This window comes from Rhipicephalus sanguineus, chromosome 8 (genome assembly GCF_013339695.2).
Source record: "Rhipicephalus sanguineus isolate Rsan-2018 chromosome 8, BIME_Rsan_1.4, whole genome shotgun sequence".
NCBI lineage: Eukaryota > Metazoa > Arthropoda > Arachnida > Ixodida > Ixodidae > Rhipicephalus > Rhipicephalus sanguineus.
The window spans coordinates 47,588,634-47,608,551 of NC_051183.1; the positions used below are offsets into that span (position 1 = coordinate 47,588,634).

The window sequence follows — 19,918 nt, forward strand, 5'->3', positions numbered from 1 at the left end:
ACAGGCAAGCAGCGTATTTAATTTTGACGTGTGCGCTACTACACCTTGAGATACATGCATGCGCTACATGTGTGCATGAGATAATGTGCAGTGCAACTTCTAAGCACCGTTTCCTGTGCCGTTGTTGTAGCCGAGACGGTAAAGCGTTCGATTCACAAGCGGAGAGTCGTTGGTTCGAATCCCGCTGCCGGCATGGCCAAAAAAAAAAAACGCAGCGGTTTGACGCAGTGGTGCGGTTACCGTGGCTAAAACACATTTCGTGGATCAAAAACTGGTGGTTCCCCTCGCACTGCTGGTAATGCTGAGCATAGCATGATGACATCATTCATGTATGGGAGAACGAATTTCTACGGCCGCCATTGGACTTGTAAGTATGCGCTACAATAAGGTACTCACTGACCCTTAAACGCAGAAGAAAGGACGACCAGGCCAAAAAATTAAGGTGCGTGTTTTTCTTCGTTTTCTTTTTTTAATTGAATATTTTATGAAAAAAAGAAGGACCCCCGGTTCGTGCACGGGCAGCTACCCTTGAGCCCGTGCAACGGGTTGGGGATCCTCCAGGCGTCTTAAGCTCCGCACCACAGTGCCACTGTAAGACCACTACGAAGCCCGGCTGTACCCATTTGAAACCGCTGGGTGGGCGGCCGGCACTGGGCATCGAACCCGGCACCTCCCGTATTGGAAGCTGACGCCCAAGCGTTTCGCCACCAATTCGGTGAGGACACTAGTGAACAACGAGCAAGATATAGGTTCCACGATAATTTGCGACGAAACTTAAAAAGAATCGAGTGAATGAAATAAAGGTCAGGGTCACTAGATCTAAGCTGGAGGGTCCTTCATTCCTGGAACACACCCCCTTACCGCAGTCGCATCCATTAAGGATTCCGAGGGCTATGGCCTTTCGCTTTTGGTTGCGATGCCCGCACCGAGATTCGAACCACCACCCTTTCGTTTACGAACGTAACACCTTAGCCACTTGGCTATTGGAACGGCGATACGAACCACGCTTACAAGTTGGTTTGCACATTGTTGCACAGCATATTCATAAAAATTAATGCTAGGGTTTTCTGTCCAAGCCTCCATAGGGATAGCACTTGACCATTATCGCATCCATCACGGATTCCGAGGGTTATTGCCTTTCGATTTTGGTTGCGATGCACGCACCGAGATTCGAACCACCACCCTTTTGTTTACAAACGTAACACCTTAGCCATTTGGCGATTGGAACGGCGATACAAACCACGCTTACAAGTTGGTTTGCACATTGTTGCACAGCATATTCATAAAAAATTAATGCTAGGGTTTTCTGTCCAAGCCTCCATAGCTATAGCACTTGAACCTTACCGCAATCGCATCCATCAAGGATTCCGAGGATTATTGCCTCTCGTTTTTGGTTGCGATGCCCGCACCGAGATTCGAACCACCACCCTTCTGTTTACGAACGTAACACCTTAGTCATTTGGCTATTGGAACGGCGATACGAACCACGCTTACAGTGTTGGTTTGCACATTGTTGCACAGCATATTCATAAAAATTAATGCTAGGGTTTTCTGTCCAAGCCTCCGTAGGTATAGCACTTGAGAAAAATATTCGTGTCATTGATGAAGGCTATAGTCTCTATTAACCTACTATTTCTCCATTTTTATGAATCCTTACATTTCGATAAAACGTATCATTGAAGAATTTTTTTATCAAACAGGAGAGGCTATAGGCTTACTGGTTGGTGAACACTAGAACTCAAATCTATTTTATGCAAATTCCACAAAACATTCCCAAGTGAAAAACTCTACATTAGCTGAGCCGAAGCTTTACTTTTTTGACTAAATATACACCGACACCATACATTCATCAAATTTTATGAGAACGTTGAAAAATAAACAAAATTTTCCATGGGTTGCCATAAAGGTTGAAAATGGTCCCAAAATCGAATTCGTCAGAATAGGACCAAGCAATAAAAAATTCAAAAATACGAGATATCCAAAGGCCATAGGCTTGCTCATTCGGCTGAATATGTTCCCAAAGTCGAACGCATAAAAAAAATCAATCAAAATATAAAACATCGGCAAATGCAACATTTCCAGATGCCATTTAGGTTGAAAATAGCACAAACGTTGAATGCACCAAAACGCGATCAGTCTATGCAAAATCGAAAAATACAAGATATCCAAAGGCCATAATCTTGCCATTTAGGTTGAATATGGTCCCAAAGTGCAATGCATCAAAACACGACCAATCCATGCAAAATCTAAATATGCAAGATTTCCAAGGGCTCTAGGTATGCCATTAATTGAAAATCGTCCCAAACTCGAATTCATCAAAACACAACCAAACTATGAAAAATCGAAAAATGCCAGATTTCCAAAGGCTATAGGCATGGCATTTAGGTTGAAGATGGTTCCAACGTGGAATCCATCAAAACGCAACCAAACTTCAAGATTTTGAAAAATGCAAGATTTCCGAAAGCTGTAGGATTTTGCCAAAAAACATTTAGGTTAATAATGGCCCCAAAGTCAAACGCATAAAAAACCGGAAAATTCAAGATTTCCAAAGGCTATAGGCTCGCAATTTAGGCTTAAACTAGCACCAAAGTCGAATGCATGAATACGTGATCAATCTATGCAAAATCGAAAAATACAAGATATCCACATGCTATATGCTTGACGTTTAGGCTAAACCTGGTCCCAAAGTCGAATGCATCAAAACACGACCTAGCTACGAAAAAGTGCAAAATACAACATTTCTAAAGGCCTTGCCCTTGAGGTTGAAAATGGTCCCAAAATATATTTTATCACAATACGACCAAGCTATCAAAAATTTCAAAATACAATATTTCTAAATTCTGTAGGCTTGCCACTTAGGTTATATGGTATAGCTTAATATGGTCCTAAAATCTGTTTCACCAGGACTTGACCAAACTGTGAAAAATCGAAGAACACAATATTTCCAAAGGCTAAATGGTTGCTTTTTAGTGCGAAAAGAGACAGAACAAGGCAGAGAAATTCTGCAGCACCAACAAACAAGGACTAGTAGAGACGATTAAAAACGATAAGAGTGCTAACGTTACTGAATACTTTGTCTTTTTTTTCAGAAAACATGACGTATATATGTGTGCGCACATCATCCAAAACTCAGGTGAAACATTTAAAGCAACCAACTTCGTTCTTCAGCTGTGATAACCACGGCGTACTGACTGTACTTGGATAAAGGTTAATTATTGACCTTCAAGAACTTCGCGCTCAAAGTTATCATGCAGCGGCCGATACAGAAACGTGGTGTTTCGGAAAATAGCAGCGTGCCCGTGAACACAAACTGGGTGTCATGAACTAATCTTGCGTGCGATTCTTTTTCGTTGTAAACAGTGGCAATTCACTGCGCTTTTCCATACCACGGCGCTATTTCAGCGGGCGCACGATAAGCTCTTACGCGTAATCATTGAGACATACTTCCTTAAGCTCGAAGGAATTAATCGTTTTAGTACGCCATCACTGTCATGGCACACGTTTTAGGTACTGACCGTGGTCCATCCCGTCCGTAGTTAAACCGGGGCACAAGTAGTATTCACATGCCAACGGACAACAATTTATTTAACGCTCACACATCAGCACGACGACCGAAGGCGCGCAAGGCAGGGCAGCCAGGAAGACACAGGCAGGCGAGCAGCAGCTCCGGGCAGCGTGTGGTTCTCCTGGACACATTCTATCTTCTAACTTGGATGCGCGAAGTCGGTCACATTTTAAGAAACAGGATGGGGCACGCGCATCGCTAATGCGCATCACGTGCTGCTATCAAGACAGCCAGTGAGGGCGTGGCACCTGCAACATATATACCTCGCATTTTGTGATCAAACGTGCAGTAGCAACCATTGCAGAATGTTAATAGGGTATGTATAGATTCGAAAAGGGACGGGACAAAGAAAGGCAAACAGTGCCCTTTGTCTCTCTCGGTCCCCGTTCCTTTCCAAACCTGCACAAGCGCCAACCCTTTCAAACTATGCAGTTCAGTTGTAGCTAGCGCTCGTCCTGTTCTCATGTGTCTGATGACTCTGATCTGGTCCTTCTTTGTTCACACTACAGAATTTCTTCGCTTTGAGACCAACTAGACAACTGCGAGATAATTCTACTTTGAACTCGATTTCTTCAAAATACGATAAAACTTCCAAAAATCCAGGAAGTGGAGATTTCCAAACGCTTTAAGCTGACTGACCTTTTAGGTTAAAAACTTTCATAAGATCTGTTCCATCAGAATTCGACGAAATCTTTAAAAACCTAGCAGTGAAAATTGCTGGAGGCCACAGCGTTACATTTCTTTTCACAAATGACACCGGAACTTGCCTGTGAAGCTGTGCATTTGCCCAAGGATGGACAGGCAAGCAGCGTACTTAACTTGGACGTATGCGCTACTACACCTTGAGATGCATGCGTGCGCTACATGTGTGCACGCGATAATGTGCAGTGCAACTTCTAAGCACCGTTTCCTGTGCCGTTGTTGTAGCCGAGGCGGTAAAGCGTTCGATTCACAAGTGGAGAGGCGCTGGCTCGAATCCCGCTGCCGGCGTCGCCAAAAAAAACACGCAGCGGTTTGACGCAGTAATGAGGTTACCGTGGCTAAAACACAATTCGTGGATCAAAAACTGGTGGTTCGCCTCGCACTGCAGGTAATGCTGAGCATAGCATGATAACATCATTCATGTATGGGAGGATGAATTTCCACGGCCACCATTGGATTTGTAAGTACGCGCTACAATAAGGTACTCACTGAGCCTTAAACGCAGAAGAAAGGGCGACCAGGCCAAAAAATTAGGGTGCATGTTTTTTTCGTTTTCTTCTTTTAATTGAATATTTTATGAAAAAAAGAAGGACCCCCGGTTCGTGCACGGGCAGCTACCCTTGAGCCCGTGCAACGGGTTGGGGATCCTCCAGGCGTCTTAAGCTCCGCACCACAGTGGCACTGTAAGACCACTACGAAGCCCGGCTGTACCCATTTGAAACCGCTGGGTGGGCGGCCGGCACTGGGCATCGAACCCGGCACCTCCCGTATTGGAAGCTGACGCCCAAGCGTTTCGCCACCAATTCGGTGCGGGTACTCGTGAACAACGAGCAAGATATAGGTTGCACGATAATTTGCGACGAAACCTAAAAAGAATGAATGAAATAAAGGTCAGGGTCACTAGATATAAGTGGGAGGGTCCTTCGTTCCCGGAACACACCCCCTTACCGCAATCGCATCCGTCAAGGATTCCGAGTGTTATTGCCTTTCGTTTTTGGTTGCGATGCCCGCACCGAGATTCGAACCACCGCCCTTCCGGTTACGAGCTTGACACCTTAGCCACTCGACTACTGGAACGGCACAGCAAATAGTGTTTGGAAGTTGGTCTGAACACTACTGCAGTCCATAATCATCAAACTTCGTGCTAACGTAGGTTATCCAAACCTCGGTACACGTACCACTTCAAATAAATATCGGTCTCATTGATGATGAAGGCTATAGCCTATACAATTATTCTATTTCTGTATTTTTATTATCGTTGCAATTTGATAAAATAAATGATGGAAGCATTTTTGGCCAAAAGAAGCATACAGTCTTACTTTTTGGTGAAAATTACCCCACAAAAATAACTTTAGAGAAATTCAGCGAAACATTGCCAGGTCAAAAAAATCAAGATTAGCTTGGTCTATAGCTTCACTTTCTTGGTTTAAAATGCACCTACATCATATACTCATCAATTTTTTAGGGAACTCTGAAAAAGCTTTTAATTTTATAGGCTTACCGTTTAGGGTCGAAGATGGACCCCGAACTCATTTAATCCGAATTCGACGAGACTCTGAAAAATCACAAAATACAAGATTTGAAAAGGCTTGCCGTTTTGGCTCAAAATTGTCCCAAAACCGAATTAATCAAATTCGACGAAATTTTCAAAAAATTGATAAATGCAAGACTTTCAGGTTGCTTTCCATGGCTCAAAATGGTCCCAAAACCGAGTTATTCAATTTCAACCAAATTCTGAACAATCAAAAAGCACAGGTTTTTCAAAGGCGCGTTAGGGCAGATTCATTTCGAGCAGGATTTAGAACTACATAAATGCCTACACCAAGAACTGCTTTAAATCCTCCAAAGCTTCGTAGGGCCGAAGTCTTGAGTCACCTACATGATTGTCCCTAGGGCATCACCAAGTGTCGGGCGCGTGCGCCCGTGTGGTGGCCAGGGCTGAGGGCGGAACTGGCAAAATTAGTAACTACCTGCCGAGAGTGCTGTATTTCTCGCAAACTGGCTTCACAATCAACGATACCATCCGTCGCCCCGATACTGCCCTGGCAGAAAGCTGGCGTTGATCTTTGCCAAATCAAGGGTGTGGACTATAACCAGTCTCGATATTCAGAAGTTGCCCGTCTGGCATCGACTACCAGTTATCACGACGTGAACCAGCTTAAAACATCTTTGCACGGCATTGTAATTCAGAAATAATGTTCTCAGACGATGGAACGCAATTCAGCTCATCAGCTTTTCACCCCTTTTCTCGAAAATACGGGGTCCGACATGTCACGTCGAGCCCAAGATGTCCACAAGCCAACCGAAAGGTGGAGAGGATGGTGAAGACTATAAAGGTACCGTTTAGAAATCTTTACCCATACCTCGCTTTATTAGGGTACTCGGATACCCCTGGACCTTTGAGAAAAACTCCGGCTAAGCTCTTGATTGGCCGGCGATGGCGTACGACGATGTCCCTGCACCCCAGAAAAAAAAAGCTTTCGCCCAAGGTCGTCAACCTAAAAAGACGATGATCGTGGGAGGGACAGGCAGTATAATATTCTTCTTTATTGAGATATAAAGTAGTTGTTCTTCAATTATTGTGAATACCCCAAGCGACCCACTTATTACTCATCCATTGTCTCAATAAAATATTTCTCCTTATTTCTCCCGGAGGCGAGTTCACGAAGAGCTTCGGGGATCCACTTGGCACCTTCAACGAAGTTACGTCGCACTATCAACTGTCAAGGCGGCGATACCCCCTCCCGCATTCCAAGCTTAATAGGCCGCAGTCGTCGGCTCTTCGGATGCTGCAGGCAGGTTCCTTCCCGTCTCGCAGCACGTTTAGTCACTTTGCTGAAGGCATAAATCCAGGATGCCCTAGCTGTGGGGCGGATAATTGCACACTCGCTCATATGCTCTGGCAGTGCCCGTCGTTACTTAGCACAAAGTTCAGCCCAGAAGAGGACTGGGAGAGGGCTCTTAAAAGCCGCGAGCTCTCAGTCCAGCTGTCGGCAGTTCAGGAGGCCTGCGAGCGGGCGGAGGGCCACGGTCTTCCAGTAACGGCGTGGGCGCGGCCAGCAACTGCGGCGGACCTCCCTTCGGGGGTTGTCTGATCGGGGTTCTCCAGGACCAAATCAATTTTTAACCGACGGTTTCAACGGCCAATCCCCCGTAGTGGGTAGGAGCCAGGAAGCGCGGTACACGCGAGCAAGAAAACGCCATCATCGTCTTCGTTGTCCCTGCGCTGATCAAGTGGGCCACGACTTCAGAGCTGCACGTACGTCAAATTCGCTCGCAATGTCCAGCACCCCGAACACTGCCGCAGTGCTGCTCGTCGGAGCCGCGTACTACGGCAGCAGGATCCTGGTGGACTGGCTCGCCCTGTGGGCTTACCCGTGGTGTGATCACCCGATCAAGTGCTTCGACTACGTCCGGGAACTGGAAGCCAGCCTGGACCGTAGCGTAGACCCGTGCGACAACTTCTACGAGCACGTGTGTGCGCACTGGTCCCGGCGATATCCCGCCTTTGCCAACTACCTCCATCTCCTCCAGGCCCGAACGATGAGCTTCCTCCTCCACGAGCTGGAGCGGCCTGCTCCCCAGCATCGGTCAAAGGCAGTCAGGCAGGTCGTCTCCGGGTACCAGGCTTGCCGGAAGGCTTTCACTAAGCTGCGAGAAGACATCCAGGTGAGATATAATTTACACTAAATGCTAGTGAAAGAAGATCTCTGCTTGACCCTCCCATAGACATAAAGCGTTTCCTGTGCAAAACAGAAGGACAACTAGAAGAATTTAATGAGCTAGTGGCAAAGATCTGGGACGCCAGCATAAACGTGCGCAGGGATCTCCATTCGTGCTTCTGTGGGAGGGGGAGGGCTGCACCTCAGTGCCTCCCTCTTCTCATTGGACGATTCCGAAATAAAATAAGCTTCGCAATGGGTCCAAAAATGAAAATGATGCAGTGGCATGCTAGTCACAGTGGCCTCTCTTTCGTCCCCGGTTTTTCGAGGGTGAAAGCGGGAAGCGTTCTTGGAAGGCATCAGAGTCCTCCGTCGTCCTTTATAGTCAGACACCTGCATAGCCATAACCCCGCACATTGAACAATGACGGAACAGGCCCGCCTGAGTAAAGATATGGAGTTAAATTAGCACCCCCTTGCTACTCAGATGATTAGAGGGCGGCTGCCTCGCCCCCCCCCCCGCCCCCCGTGCACACGCCCCTGGACGCCAGCACTTCTAAACAGTGGCACCTAACTAAGGCTCTCAAGAAGTTTGGCGCACACTATCAAAATATCACTAACTGACGCTTCCTCTTGCCGACTTAGAAAAGGCCGTGCCTCGGTCACGACTTCTAACCTTCTGGGCCAATGGCCAACCTCCTATCGTAGGGTAAATATATCGAGACGCGCTGATCTACCTTTACGCTCTCCCTCTGATGTCGTAAAGTGTGTACGGTAGAAAAAGACCTTCAGCAAAATACAGCGGGATGCCACCGCTACACTTGGTACTATTTCTTGACAGCAGTTAAACTTGAGATCCTGTATAACAGCCATATAGTGCACCTTATAAATACAGCAGACTCACAGCACACCCTCTCAAAAGACAGGCTATGCTGAGAGAAACACAAATAACACTGTCGCGCATGCAGCTTCGTATAAGTTCAATGGCCCTGACCATGCAGTCTTGTAATGTGTAAGGTGTAGTACCAGTGCCACGTTTGTTCTGTCCTAGCTTTGTAATAATGTTTTACGTTCATAGACTATTTCACTACGGACACTGTTATTCTTTTAACAGATATATACTTGATGTACTTATAGAGCGACCGCCTTTATTCTTTAAGCGGCTGCGTTACATATCTAACCAGGGAAATCAATTCATTGAAACAAAGAAATTCGTCTACACTCATAAGCATGACACTCTTTGTTAGATATATCTGGCCTTAGCGCCGCAGTACACTACGTCGTGAAAGGGAAAGCTTAAAACTGTCAGTTTGTAGCACAAAGCTAGAAGGAAATCCATACGGTTCTCTCAGAACGAAAGCTTCTTAGTTGCCGAAATATTCGTCCTGGTCCGGGGATCGAAGCCGGGGGCAGCGCCTTTCCGGAGTGGTCACTCTGCCATTTCATCTAACCAGGAAGCTAGCCATTGGCAGCGCGAGGGCAAGGCAGAAAATTGCCGCCAGCCGGACTGCCAGCGTCATCGACTAATTAGACATGAACCTTTGAGTGTGGTGGGATCGCGCGGGGACCCACGTGGCCTGGAAGGTCCCGAAATTCCTCGCAATAAACTTTTGCAGCGAAATCTCTTAGGAGATCACAGCAACAGCCGATTTTAGTACAGTAGTTGTCCAACACCGTCGCCGCCGGTGTCCGTAACCGCTATCGCGTGAAATAGAAAAAAAATTACCAGGATCGGATGCAGAAGCGTAACTAGAAATTTTTTTCGGGGGGGGGAGGTATCAACCCCCCCCCCCCCCCGCTGGCTACGCCCCTGATCAGATGAGATTTGTACCCGGGCCTGCTGCGTGGCTGTCGAGTATTCTACCACAGAGCCACGTCGATGCTTGAAATTGCTTCGCGCAAAGGCCCTACGTAGGCGTAATGTCGGGTAAGGAATCGGGTTAAGATATGGAATATAGCGTGGTAGAAGACTAAAATAGCCTTGAGGCGTCACGCAATGTGAATTGCGCAACGAGTGGGTCATTGAATGCTTCCAACCTATTACATGGGCTCAGCCATAATTCTTCATCGTCACCAGCCACAGCACAAACAATGTGCACACAATGACTTACAGATGTGTAGCGGGTACCACGCTACTCCGCACAATGACGAATAATTGCACAGCGGGCACTCATCTACTTTCAAAAACTATGATTATCGATGGCGTAGTGGGCACTTCGCCAGTGTACTTGTATTAGTTGCCCCAAGAGAGTTTACAGCGGTCTCTGTGCTGCGTGTTCCGCGTGGGCTGGCAATTTTTTTTCAACTCGATTCGACTCGACTCGAGAGAGAATTATTCAAGAACTTGAAGCACATGGGCGCAGAATATAACGGGTCCGGGGACTAGGTTTGATCCCCGGACCAGGACTAATCAATCTTTTGGCAAATATGAAGCTTTCTTTTTTAGAAATAGTATAGATTTGCTCGTGGCTTGTGCTACAGTAGGGTGGTTGTCAATTTCCTTTTCATAACCATTCCGACACCTTGTGGGTTTCCGCAGAACTCATTTGCAATACACCACGTCACCTGTGCATTGCTGTGCCGCGGTAGTTCAGTGGACATACGATGAGCTACGGATCGCGAATTTCATTACTGGCCGCAGGTGCCTGATTTCGACGGGCGAACTCTTATAGGAGCCTTGTAACGTAGTTATGATGCACGTTCAAAAAACCACGTTGGGGAAAGTATGTTAGGGCCCTTCACCACGCTATTCCGAACAGCTTAACGTTGCTCCTCAGCATCTCGAGCTACTCAATTTCATTATTTCCCTTCATACAGGTCCTCTTCGACATATTCGACAAGTTCAACGTCACATGGCCAGCCCTGACGCTTCCGGAAAACTTCGACGTGATCGAGTACTTGTTCGGCATGTCGTTGGACTACAACCTGGAGACTCCCGTGCTCCTGACCCTGGAGCCGTACCTGAGGACGGACAGGCGCTACGCCCTGTCCATGTACATAAGGCCTACGGAGAATCACGATCCGTTCGATCCGGCAAAGATAGCCGCTTGCATGCCACTGGTGGCCCCGTCGATTGGTGGCGACACCGCGTTCAACTTCGGTGAGATCATTTTCTTCGTCTACCTGGACTTGATCTACCACATCGAGGCATTCACTGACTTGAACCAAATAATCCCCGTCTACACCACCATCGAAGCGCTGGCTGACGACGTCAAAGATCAAGCGCCACTGGACGCCTTGCTCAACACCATCAACAGGCACCTACCGCAGGACAAGTCCATCGGCAAGGACGAGGAACTGCTCGTCCCCAAGAACACGGGCCTCGTGCTCAACGAGATGCTCAGATCTTCGAAGCCGGCGCACTACGTGAATCTCGTTCTCTTCAGCGGCTGGAACATCGTCACAAGCATGAACTTTGGGCTGTCGTCGTCCATGTTGAGCTGCATATCCGGAAAGTCACCAATCGGGAATTCATTTCTGGCGGTGGCGCACTGTGTGCAAGCTGCGAACGAGGTGATTTGGTTTAAGTCGCATGTAGCACCCCGGTTGAGAGATATTTGCTCGCTATATAGGAATATATGTTGAGAATTCGCAGTTGGTGGATCGTGAGGTTCCTAACGCCTGGTGTCCACTCTGTTGTCTGCCGAAGGTTGGGAGTTTGGTCTCCACTTTAATATATTTTTCCTTTATCTCATAATTACGGCACTTCAGGTTAAAAATTACAAAATAACGCTCTTATCCTTTCCTTGACTTCAATTTATGTCGGCGTCACATGGTTGCGTACAACAGCCCGAAGAATTTAGTGTAACAGTGTTTCTGCAGATAGTTTCGGTTTTGTTTCCAGAGGTTATACCCCATCGTGACGTCACGACCCGGCAGGTGACTACGTCGGAGCAGCACGCTCCAGCTCTCTCGGCCGCCCCTTTATGCCATCGTTCACTACACTCTAAAACAAGGGTCCTTTCACCCTTTTTTCTGACTCCTGACCTGCCTGGCTCTCTTTAAAGGCACGTGAACTCTCTTTGGAAATCATTATACTCTTGCCGGAGAGTCGTGTGAGCCAAAAGAGAGTTAAGTTTCTCTTTAAAGAGAGTCATGTACGAGACAGGTAAGGACTCACAAAAAAGAGTCAAAGGACTTTTTTTTTCTGAGAGTATGCGAGGGCCAATGTAGGAGCAATCAGACGACCTAAAGAGCAGGAGCGGCCATGCAATCAACGTTTGGATGCTAAGTGATCACCTTCTGGCTCGTGACGTCGTGATACAGTATACAGCCTCCGGGAAACAAATCCTGGACTGTCTGTGCAAAAGCTGTTATATTAGATCTTATTAGCGCCATGAAACCTGGCAGCCTTTTATGTACATCTGTGAAGTCGCGGAACTTCATAAAACGTTGAAAATGAATATTAGAAAAACAAGGTCAGTAATTTCTTAAGGCTTTCAGGCCTTTCGGACATGTGTCTCCAACGCGTGCAATATACGTTGCTTGTGGTCTGTGCAATGGGTCGCGTGCTCTTGCCCTGCATTCTTTCATCGTGCGTTGACTCACACGCCTACGCAGCATGAAACAAGCATCGTCACATTACATTTCTAGAAAAAAATTTATATGTTCAAGTATGCAGAATTTTTTCGTGTTCTTCGTATCAGCATGTTGAGACACCACGGTAAATTACGTATTTAATGTGTGGCTCCAATGGCGAATCCAGTTAAAGATGAAAGTTAAAGACGCAGTTAAAGTTTACGATTTCTGTAAATTTGCATTTGTCTGACAACTCTGCCGACAGTAACTTCATTGCTATTCCAGTTTACTTAGACTTCTATTTGCCACATGCGACGCAATGGTCATTAGCAAAGCCTTCATAAGAAAGCTAACTGACAACAGTTATTAATGTCTATAATACATCCCCTCTTTCTGGTAGTATGTAATCTACCCCCACTACCTGAAGAGCCGGAACGCCACTCTGATAACGGTGATATTATTGATGGCTCTTCATGCTGTAACCAAACTGGCAGTTATATTGTCAAGTTTAACATGATGTTTAGAAAACGTAATTTGTTGGCGCAGCTGTCAGCGATGGAACTGTGCTCGCCTTCTGCCTCAGCAGACCATCGTAATGAAAAGCCCGAGCCAAATGTATATTCGGCTATTGCACTTAAGTGGCACTTCCTCGAACAATTCACAGTTTGCTTGTTAGTCCTCCAGATTTCAACTTAATTGTCGGTGTAGGCTGGGGTGTGCGAAATAGGGCCTAAATATAGGCTTGTTGTTGAGCCACGATTGAACTTTGGCGCACTAAACGCACGAGAACTGCGCAGAAAGAAACAGTATCACACGCAGCTGCCAGTTCTCAACTAACTACAAACATTATAATCGTACCAAAGAGTCTTATTTTAAAAAATTACACCATCTCCCGCTTAAAGGGGACCATGAGGCGATGCGAAGCCGGAGCACTTGCACGATCGCGTTCCGTTGGCGTTCGTTGGGCATGCTACCGACCTCGCGTCGTGGAACGCGAAGAGGGACGCTACGCGCGTCGTATCTTCCATCTAGCCTGGCCGTTAATTCTCACAGGGCGAGCGGGGAACGCGGTCGACAGGCGGGCGAGAGGTGGGCAGCGTAGAAGAGGAGAGAGAAGGGGAGGGGACGCGCATGCGCTCGAGCTCATCGCGGCGTTGCGCAGGAGAGAATTTCGGCATGTTTAGCCCGCGTTTCAGAGGAAGAGTGGAAAGGGGGAGGGGAGAGGGAAAGTGGAGAGGGAAAGTAGAGAGGGAAGTGGAGAGGGGAAGTGGGGAGGGAAAGTGGAGAGGGGAAGGGGAGAGAGAAAGTGGAGAGGGGAAGGGGAGAGGTGAGCGGAGAGGAGGTGTGTGGAGAGGGTATGCGCATGCGCAGTAAGGGTGGTCACGCCGCACACCACCACCACCGGATTGAGCTCCGCCTTAAGATACTTCGCATCTAAAATATGTTTGATGCTGTGTCCCCGTAGGATAAATATCGTAATGCACAGCACGTGGGAGCTCAGCGCATAATAATCAAGTCCAACAAATTATTGCCCGGAATGCATGTTGGTTAGTCGCATTGGTGCGAAAGCACCGGAAGTAGTCTGACGCATCCCAAGGGACCTTACGAGGTCAAGAGCATGACATTGTGCGCAATAACAACTAACACAGGATAAGAATAAGTGACACCTCAGTTGACATGAACAATTTGTGAACAGGGGGTGTTGCTGCAGCCAATGTTTTGACAAGCGGACTTTTCTTCTAACTGCAGCTACCTAGAAAGAATACAAAGGACTATATGAAGACAGGACATGCGTTGTCGCCTGTCTTCATCTCGTCCTTTGTATTAGTTCTAGCGCTGCCCCCTTGTCCCTTCATTATGAACCCAAACCAACTCGCCCACCTATCTGTGATTCTGCAATGCAATTGTCTACCTTAGCTCGTGTATATGCATGTTTCGTGCCCACACATGCACATAGACGCGCTGCGGTAGGCAGTTGCAGCCTTGAAAAGACAAGTTCGCTTCTCATAACGTTGACTCCAGTGACGCCCCGTGTTCACAAATTTTAAAAGCGTAGCACTTTAGGGGCCAGGCTTGTCGACGTCCGTAAGTTTGTCGCATGATCACGCTCAAAATCAAGTCGCGAAAACATGCCTAAAACAACGCTAGCATTGCTCAAAACCAGTCCAGAATAAACTAACATGATTCAGAACATTTTAAAATATAGGCTTAACCATGAATAAATCGCAATAATTAACCGAAAATCGCTAAAACACTTCCGAAACCTCAGGCTGACACCCGCGTCGCGCAAGAGAAGGCGCCACTGCCTCATCAAGCGCGCAATTTCTCCTCCCACCGGCGCTTCTCCGGCATCCAATCATGCAGTGCCACGAACTTTCTCAGGTTTCACGTTAGTGGAGATGCATTTAGCTTCGGATATGGATTTACGTCGAGAACTTCTTTAAGTCCTCCTTGGGTACAGAGAGAAAGGTGCCAGCGGAACGCCTTCCCGCGTTCACGGCTCAACCTATGAACTGTGCCTCTCGCTTTCCTGAAGCGTTCTGTGGTATAATACGCGTGAGCGCAGGCGCAGGTTTTTTCCATCTCTTCGAGCCTCCATCTTCCCCTGAACTGCTTGTTTTGAATTACCTCTGATGCTATGTCACTGATCCACAGGTAGCCGGCTACGCCTTGGCCCGCTTTTTCATCGACAGCATGGGCCAGTCGGAAGCGGTGCGCAACACGACGGACACGTGGAACGCCCTGCGCGACGCCACGGAGCGCAACTTCGCCACCCTGTCGTGGATGGATGAGAGCACCGCGACAGGCGCCATGGGTCACGTGGGTGATCTCGTTCCCGTCATACCCTTGCCGGCGCACCTGAACAGCAGCGAGGCTCTGGACGCATTCTACGACTACCTGGTGGAGGACCAGTCGCTACCCTTCTTCCAGTGGTTCGTCCGGTCCAAAAAGCAACGATCCGACAAGTACAAGCGCCTAATCCGCGAAGACCCAAACGTGACCGTGTACCGCGAGGACATACGGCTGAGCTCGACCAACGTGAACGCCTTCTACCTACCTCTCTTCCACATCATGGCCATCCTGCCGGCCATCATGATTCCGCCCTTCGTTCCCAACGGGGTCACCCAGGCCGTGACCTACGGTGCCATCGGCAAGATCCTGGGTCACGAGTTGTCGCACGCGTTCGACCCGCTGTTCAGCTCCCTGACCAGGACCGGCGACAATGCGACTTGGTGGTCGCAGCAGTCTTTCGAGAGCTTCCTCGAGAAGCAGGGCTGCGTCGTTTCCCAGCTCGCCAACTACACGGACAGCGAGATCCACGCCTTCAACGCGCTCTCGGAGGCGTTCGCCGACACCGCTGGCACCGAGAAGGCCCGGCTGGCGTACGCCTCCCTGCCGACGCAGCGTGGGGTCCTGGGCTATTCGCCGGAGCAGCTCTTCTTCATAGCGGGCTGCTTTGAGTTTTGCGCGCAGAACGCGTACTCGTGGGAGACGGAGGACATCTACCCGGCGTATGCACTGCGCTGTAACATGCCCGTTTCCAATCAGAAACACTTTGCGGAAGCCTTCAACTGTCCCGCTGACGCAGCCCTCAACCCGTCGACGCGCTGTACCTTCCATTATTGAACTTGAATGGTGGGAACTCATTCGCCATCTACTGATCAGTCCTCGTCCATCTTTTTTTCGCGCTATTAGCACTACACATATTATATTCGGGCCTACTAGAAAGCGATATGACTTACTTAGGTAGCTTCAAAACAATGGAAATGAAACCCCTTCTTTATGATGACTGCATAAAAGATTTGACAATCCTAATCCATCGACGATTTTGCTCTGTGGTTCGATACAAACCGTGCCCTCGCGTTGTTAAACACACGTAACCTAATCTTTAGGTCGGCCTCAGCCTCAAGGCGCCAATTTTCCGCTAAGTAGGCGTCCTCCCAAGCAACTTGCAGCTTCGAGGCTCGCTCCAGGAACTTCCATAGGTAACCGGCGGCAGTGAATATCTACCCTTTTTTTTTACTGCTCATACCACTAACACCTGCAGCGCCGCCTCTCGGTCCTTAGGCTACTTACGCCGCAAACTACGAAACACGCCGACGAATGCACGTGCTTTAGCCTATCAAACATTTGTTAACCCCAAGTATGAGTATGCTTCTTCATTATGGTCCCCTCACTACACTTAAAACGCTAGATCCCTTTCAGAATGGAGTCGGTAGATTGATTTCAAAATATTATAACGGCAGCGCAAGCATAACGCAAGTTAAAGACAACTTATTATGGCGAAAACCTCTGATTCCTCATCAAACGCGAAAATCGTCCGGCGTCCCGCATAGGCAGCGTCAACACAAGTGATGCGAAAACTTCGGCAGATCCCACGTATTGTGGGAATCGGTTTCATACGAAGCACTCAGCCAGTACTTCTATGCTGTATTTCATGGCTTTCAGCCAAGCGTTACGAGGCGGATCGACGTGTTTTTGTAAGTGTAGTAGCTGTGTACATAGGCGTGCGCAGGGTTCCCCATCAGGGGGGGGGGGCAAAGGTTCATCACAGCGCCCCCCCACCCTAATAAGTCAATGTATGGGGCAGATTTTGCGCCCCCCCTCCCCTCTTAGGTGAATGTAAGGGTCAATGTACGGGGCAGATTTTGCGGCCCCCTCTTAAGTGATCCTAATTTAGGATCCTAATTTAAGGATCCTAATTTTAGGAGCTGGCTCGCGAGATTCTCAAGCTGGGGCAAAGTCCCACGCCGTAAGCGTAACCTTAGTTCCCGAGGCGACCGCTACAGGCGCAGCTCGCGAAAGAGAAGTCTTCTTCCTCTTGCTCTTCGAGCGCCTTGATGATGACATTAACGCAGGCAAAACCACATATAGCATAGCCAACTGTAGCATGCGCACGCTCGCGCGAAAGAAATCTTCTTCCTCTTGTTCTTCGAGAGCCTTGATGATGATAATAACGCAGGCAAAACCCGATCTTCTCCGAGCCAGCTCCTCAATCATCATTCACTTCGTGGATATGGCGTGATTTTTTTATTCTTTCCATTCGTCAGATCAATGCTGCCGATGTCGGTTTTTTGTTAACGCTCTCGCATTTAAATTACCGATGTCTGTTCTCGCCGTTCCTGGGTAGCTATAAACTGTCAGTCACCTGTGGCGCATACCCGCACAACGCAGCCCGTTGTAAACGGGTATGTGCCACACGAGTCTGGAGGAAAGGGTTTCACGGCGTACACGACAGGATTTGCACGTTATTCATGTCATGACCTGACCGTCATATTCGTCAAATCATCTTACCCTCCCATGCCACTTTTGGTCTGCGCCAACTTAAGGAGGCGATCATGAGAGCACCCAGACGTAGGCGGCTAGATAGATAGTAGATAGATAGATACATAGATAGAAACGCTCAAAGTACTAAAGGTTCGCTAAGAAATACTTCGCATTTAAAATAATCACGTTATGGTGTCACCATAAGACGTCGCCATAATTTGTGACGCCATTATGGCGTCCCAGTGACGTCACATGATGACGTCATCACATGACATCGTAGCTTGGCGGTTGGCCGATCACGGAGGCTGTGCAAAAACAGGCAAGGTGCATCCGATCCAGGAAGCAGTGCAAAACCACGTTAGGTGTAGAAAGCTTTCGGAAGGTGGCGGAGCAGGAACAATACATCGACAGAGAAGAAGAAGGTGGCTTTTGCCTTCCACTCGTCTTTGGTGAATGCATAAGGGATCCTGAGAGTTTATTTCTCCTTTGAACAGCCGTCATGATCGCCCTGCTATCATTCGTGAACACGGGGCTGGAGCCCATATTTCGACAAGCAGATTTTTCTTCACGGCTGCAACTGCTTCAACTGAGACAAGGCTGCAATTGCAAGAGCAGTTGCAACCTCGAAGAAGACAAGTCTGCTTGTCGGAACGTCGGCTCCAGCGACAGCCCGTGTTCACGAATTTTGCATATCTTCAAGCTTCGATGTTACGCTTAAAGGGACACTAAAGAGAAACAATGAATTGGTTTAGATTGATAAAGTGTGCTCGGAGAACTCTTGTGTAGTTTATTTCACCCCCATAGGTTTATTATTAGAGGAGAAAACCGAGTTCAAAGTTTCGTTTTTAAATTTCGCGCCAACTTTGTAATTCGTGACGTAAAAGATATCAAAAAGCATTTAACGTATTTTGGCGCCACTGGCTCGACGAAATTTCTACAAATTCGTTATGTCAAGTCTCTGGCCCCCTCAGAGGACAATGTACTTCGAATTAACCGATTAGGAACTACGTAGGCCCAAGCAGGCGCCGTCAAAAATATGTGACGTCACGGCAAATGGTGCGGGAATTCCAAGGTGGCGTCGCCACTTGTATTTTCTTTTTGCGCGTTTTCTCGCTTATTAAGCGTCTTCTCGCAGCAAGCATGGTGTTTTTGGTATCGTGGAAGACTACTTTACTAATGCGAGAAAAATCGTTTTGCTCTTTAGTGTCCCTTTAACTTCTGTCTTTCATTGGATCCCCTCTATCATTGTTTCACAGGTACGCGCACGGGGCAAGGCCATTATATACCGATAACATTGCAATTATCTTCATTCACGTCGCGAGGATTACATAACCATTTTTCTTTCAGACGCATCTAACGGTAAAACATACATCTTTAACTCTTCTCGCCTTCTACATACACTTGTGGAACGACCTTCGCGATGTCATAGTGGCTGAACGCAACAAACGAAAATTTTGACGCCACCTTTTAACACTCATTTCCATAACGATTTGGCTTCACTTCTCTATGTTTTCATGCATTAATTAGAACTTTCAGCGTCCCTCTTGTTTGTTTGAATAGACGGATTTTATTTCGTCTGAATACTTCATTTTTATTGCGTAATTTTTAAGGATGTTTTTTGTTTCGTTTTATTAGAATTTATATTTACTTTATGTAGCGTTCTTGTAGTGTATTCATTAGCTTCCATGTTTGAACGTCTGTACACATAACTGCTTTCATTATATTATTAACAATGTTTTCTTCTTCAATGTATAACTCTGAGCCATCTATAAGCCGAGTAACGTTTTTTTTTAATGCTCCAGTTATGCAATGACCTTTATGGGCCTGTAAGATACTTTGGATTAGTATCTTTATGGTGAAACCCTCCGAGATGAGGGCTCATACACAACAAAGCACCTGATCGAGGTACCCTTCTACCGGTTAGAAAAAATTTGTAGGGCCGCCACATTCACATGGGGACGGATTACCAGCTAAGCTGTACTCGTGTTTCTGTCGTAGACGCCTCTCCGCTCGCTTCTGCGGCGTAAGCGAGTACACACGGTTTTCTTCCTTGGACTCGTGGTCTTTGAAGGCATTCCCCGCTTTAGCAAGGTCCCACATTCTCTGTTTCCGTGTTGCTGCTGTCGACGCCTCTCCGCGTCCTTAGCTTTTTTTCTCCGACGTAAGCACGCTGTGCCGTCTCGGCGTCTCGATGTATCCGATTT

General features: G+C 47.5%; 2 protein-coding genes across 2 annotated transcripts in view; one reads left to right on the plus strand and one right to left on the minus strand.

Annotated features, from left to right (window-relative positions):
* Window positions 1-19,918, minus strand: part of LOC119401829 (fructose-2,6-bisphosphatase TIGAR) — a 430,132-nt gene that overhangs the window by 217,275 nt on the left and 192,939 nt on the right. The window lies entirely within an intron of this gene.
* LOC119403195 (endothelin-converting enzyme 2) lies at window positions 7,547-16,073 on the plus strand. The gene is made up of 3 exons (XM_037670141.2): window positions 7,547-7,936; window positions 10,746-11,441; window positions 15,102-16,073. Exons 1-3 carry the CDS (start codon window positions 7,547-7,549, stop codon window positions 16,071-16,073), a joined length of 2,058 nt encoding a protein of 685 aa, XP_037526069.1.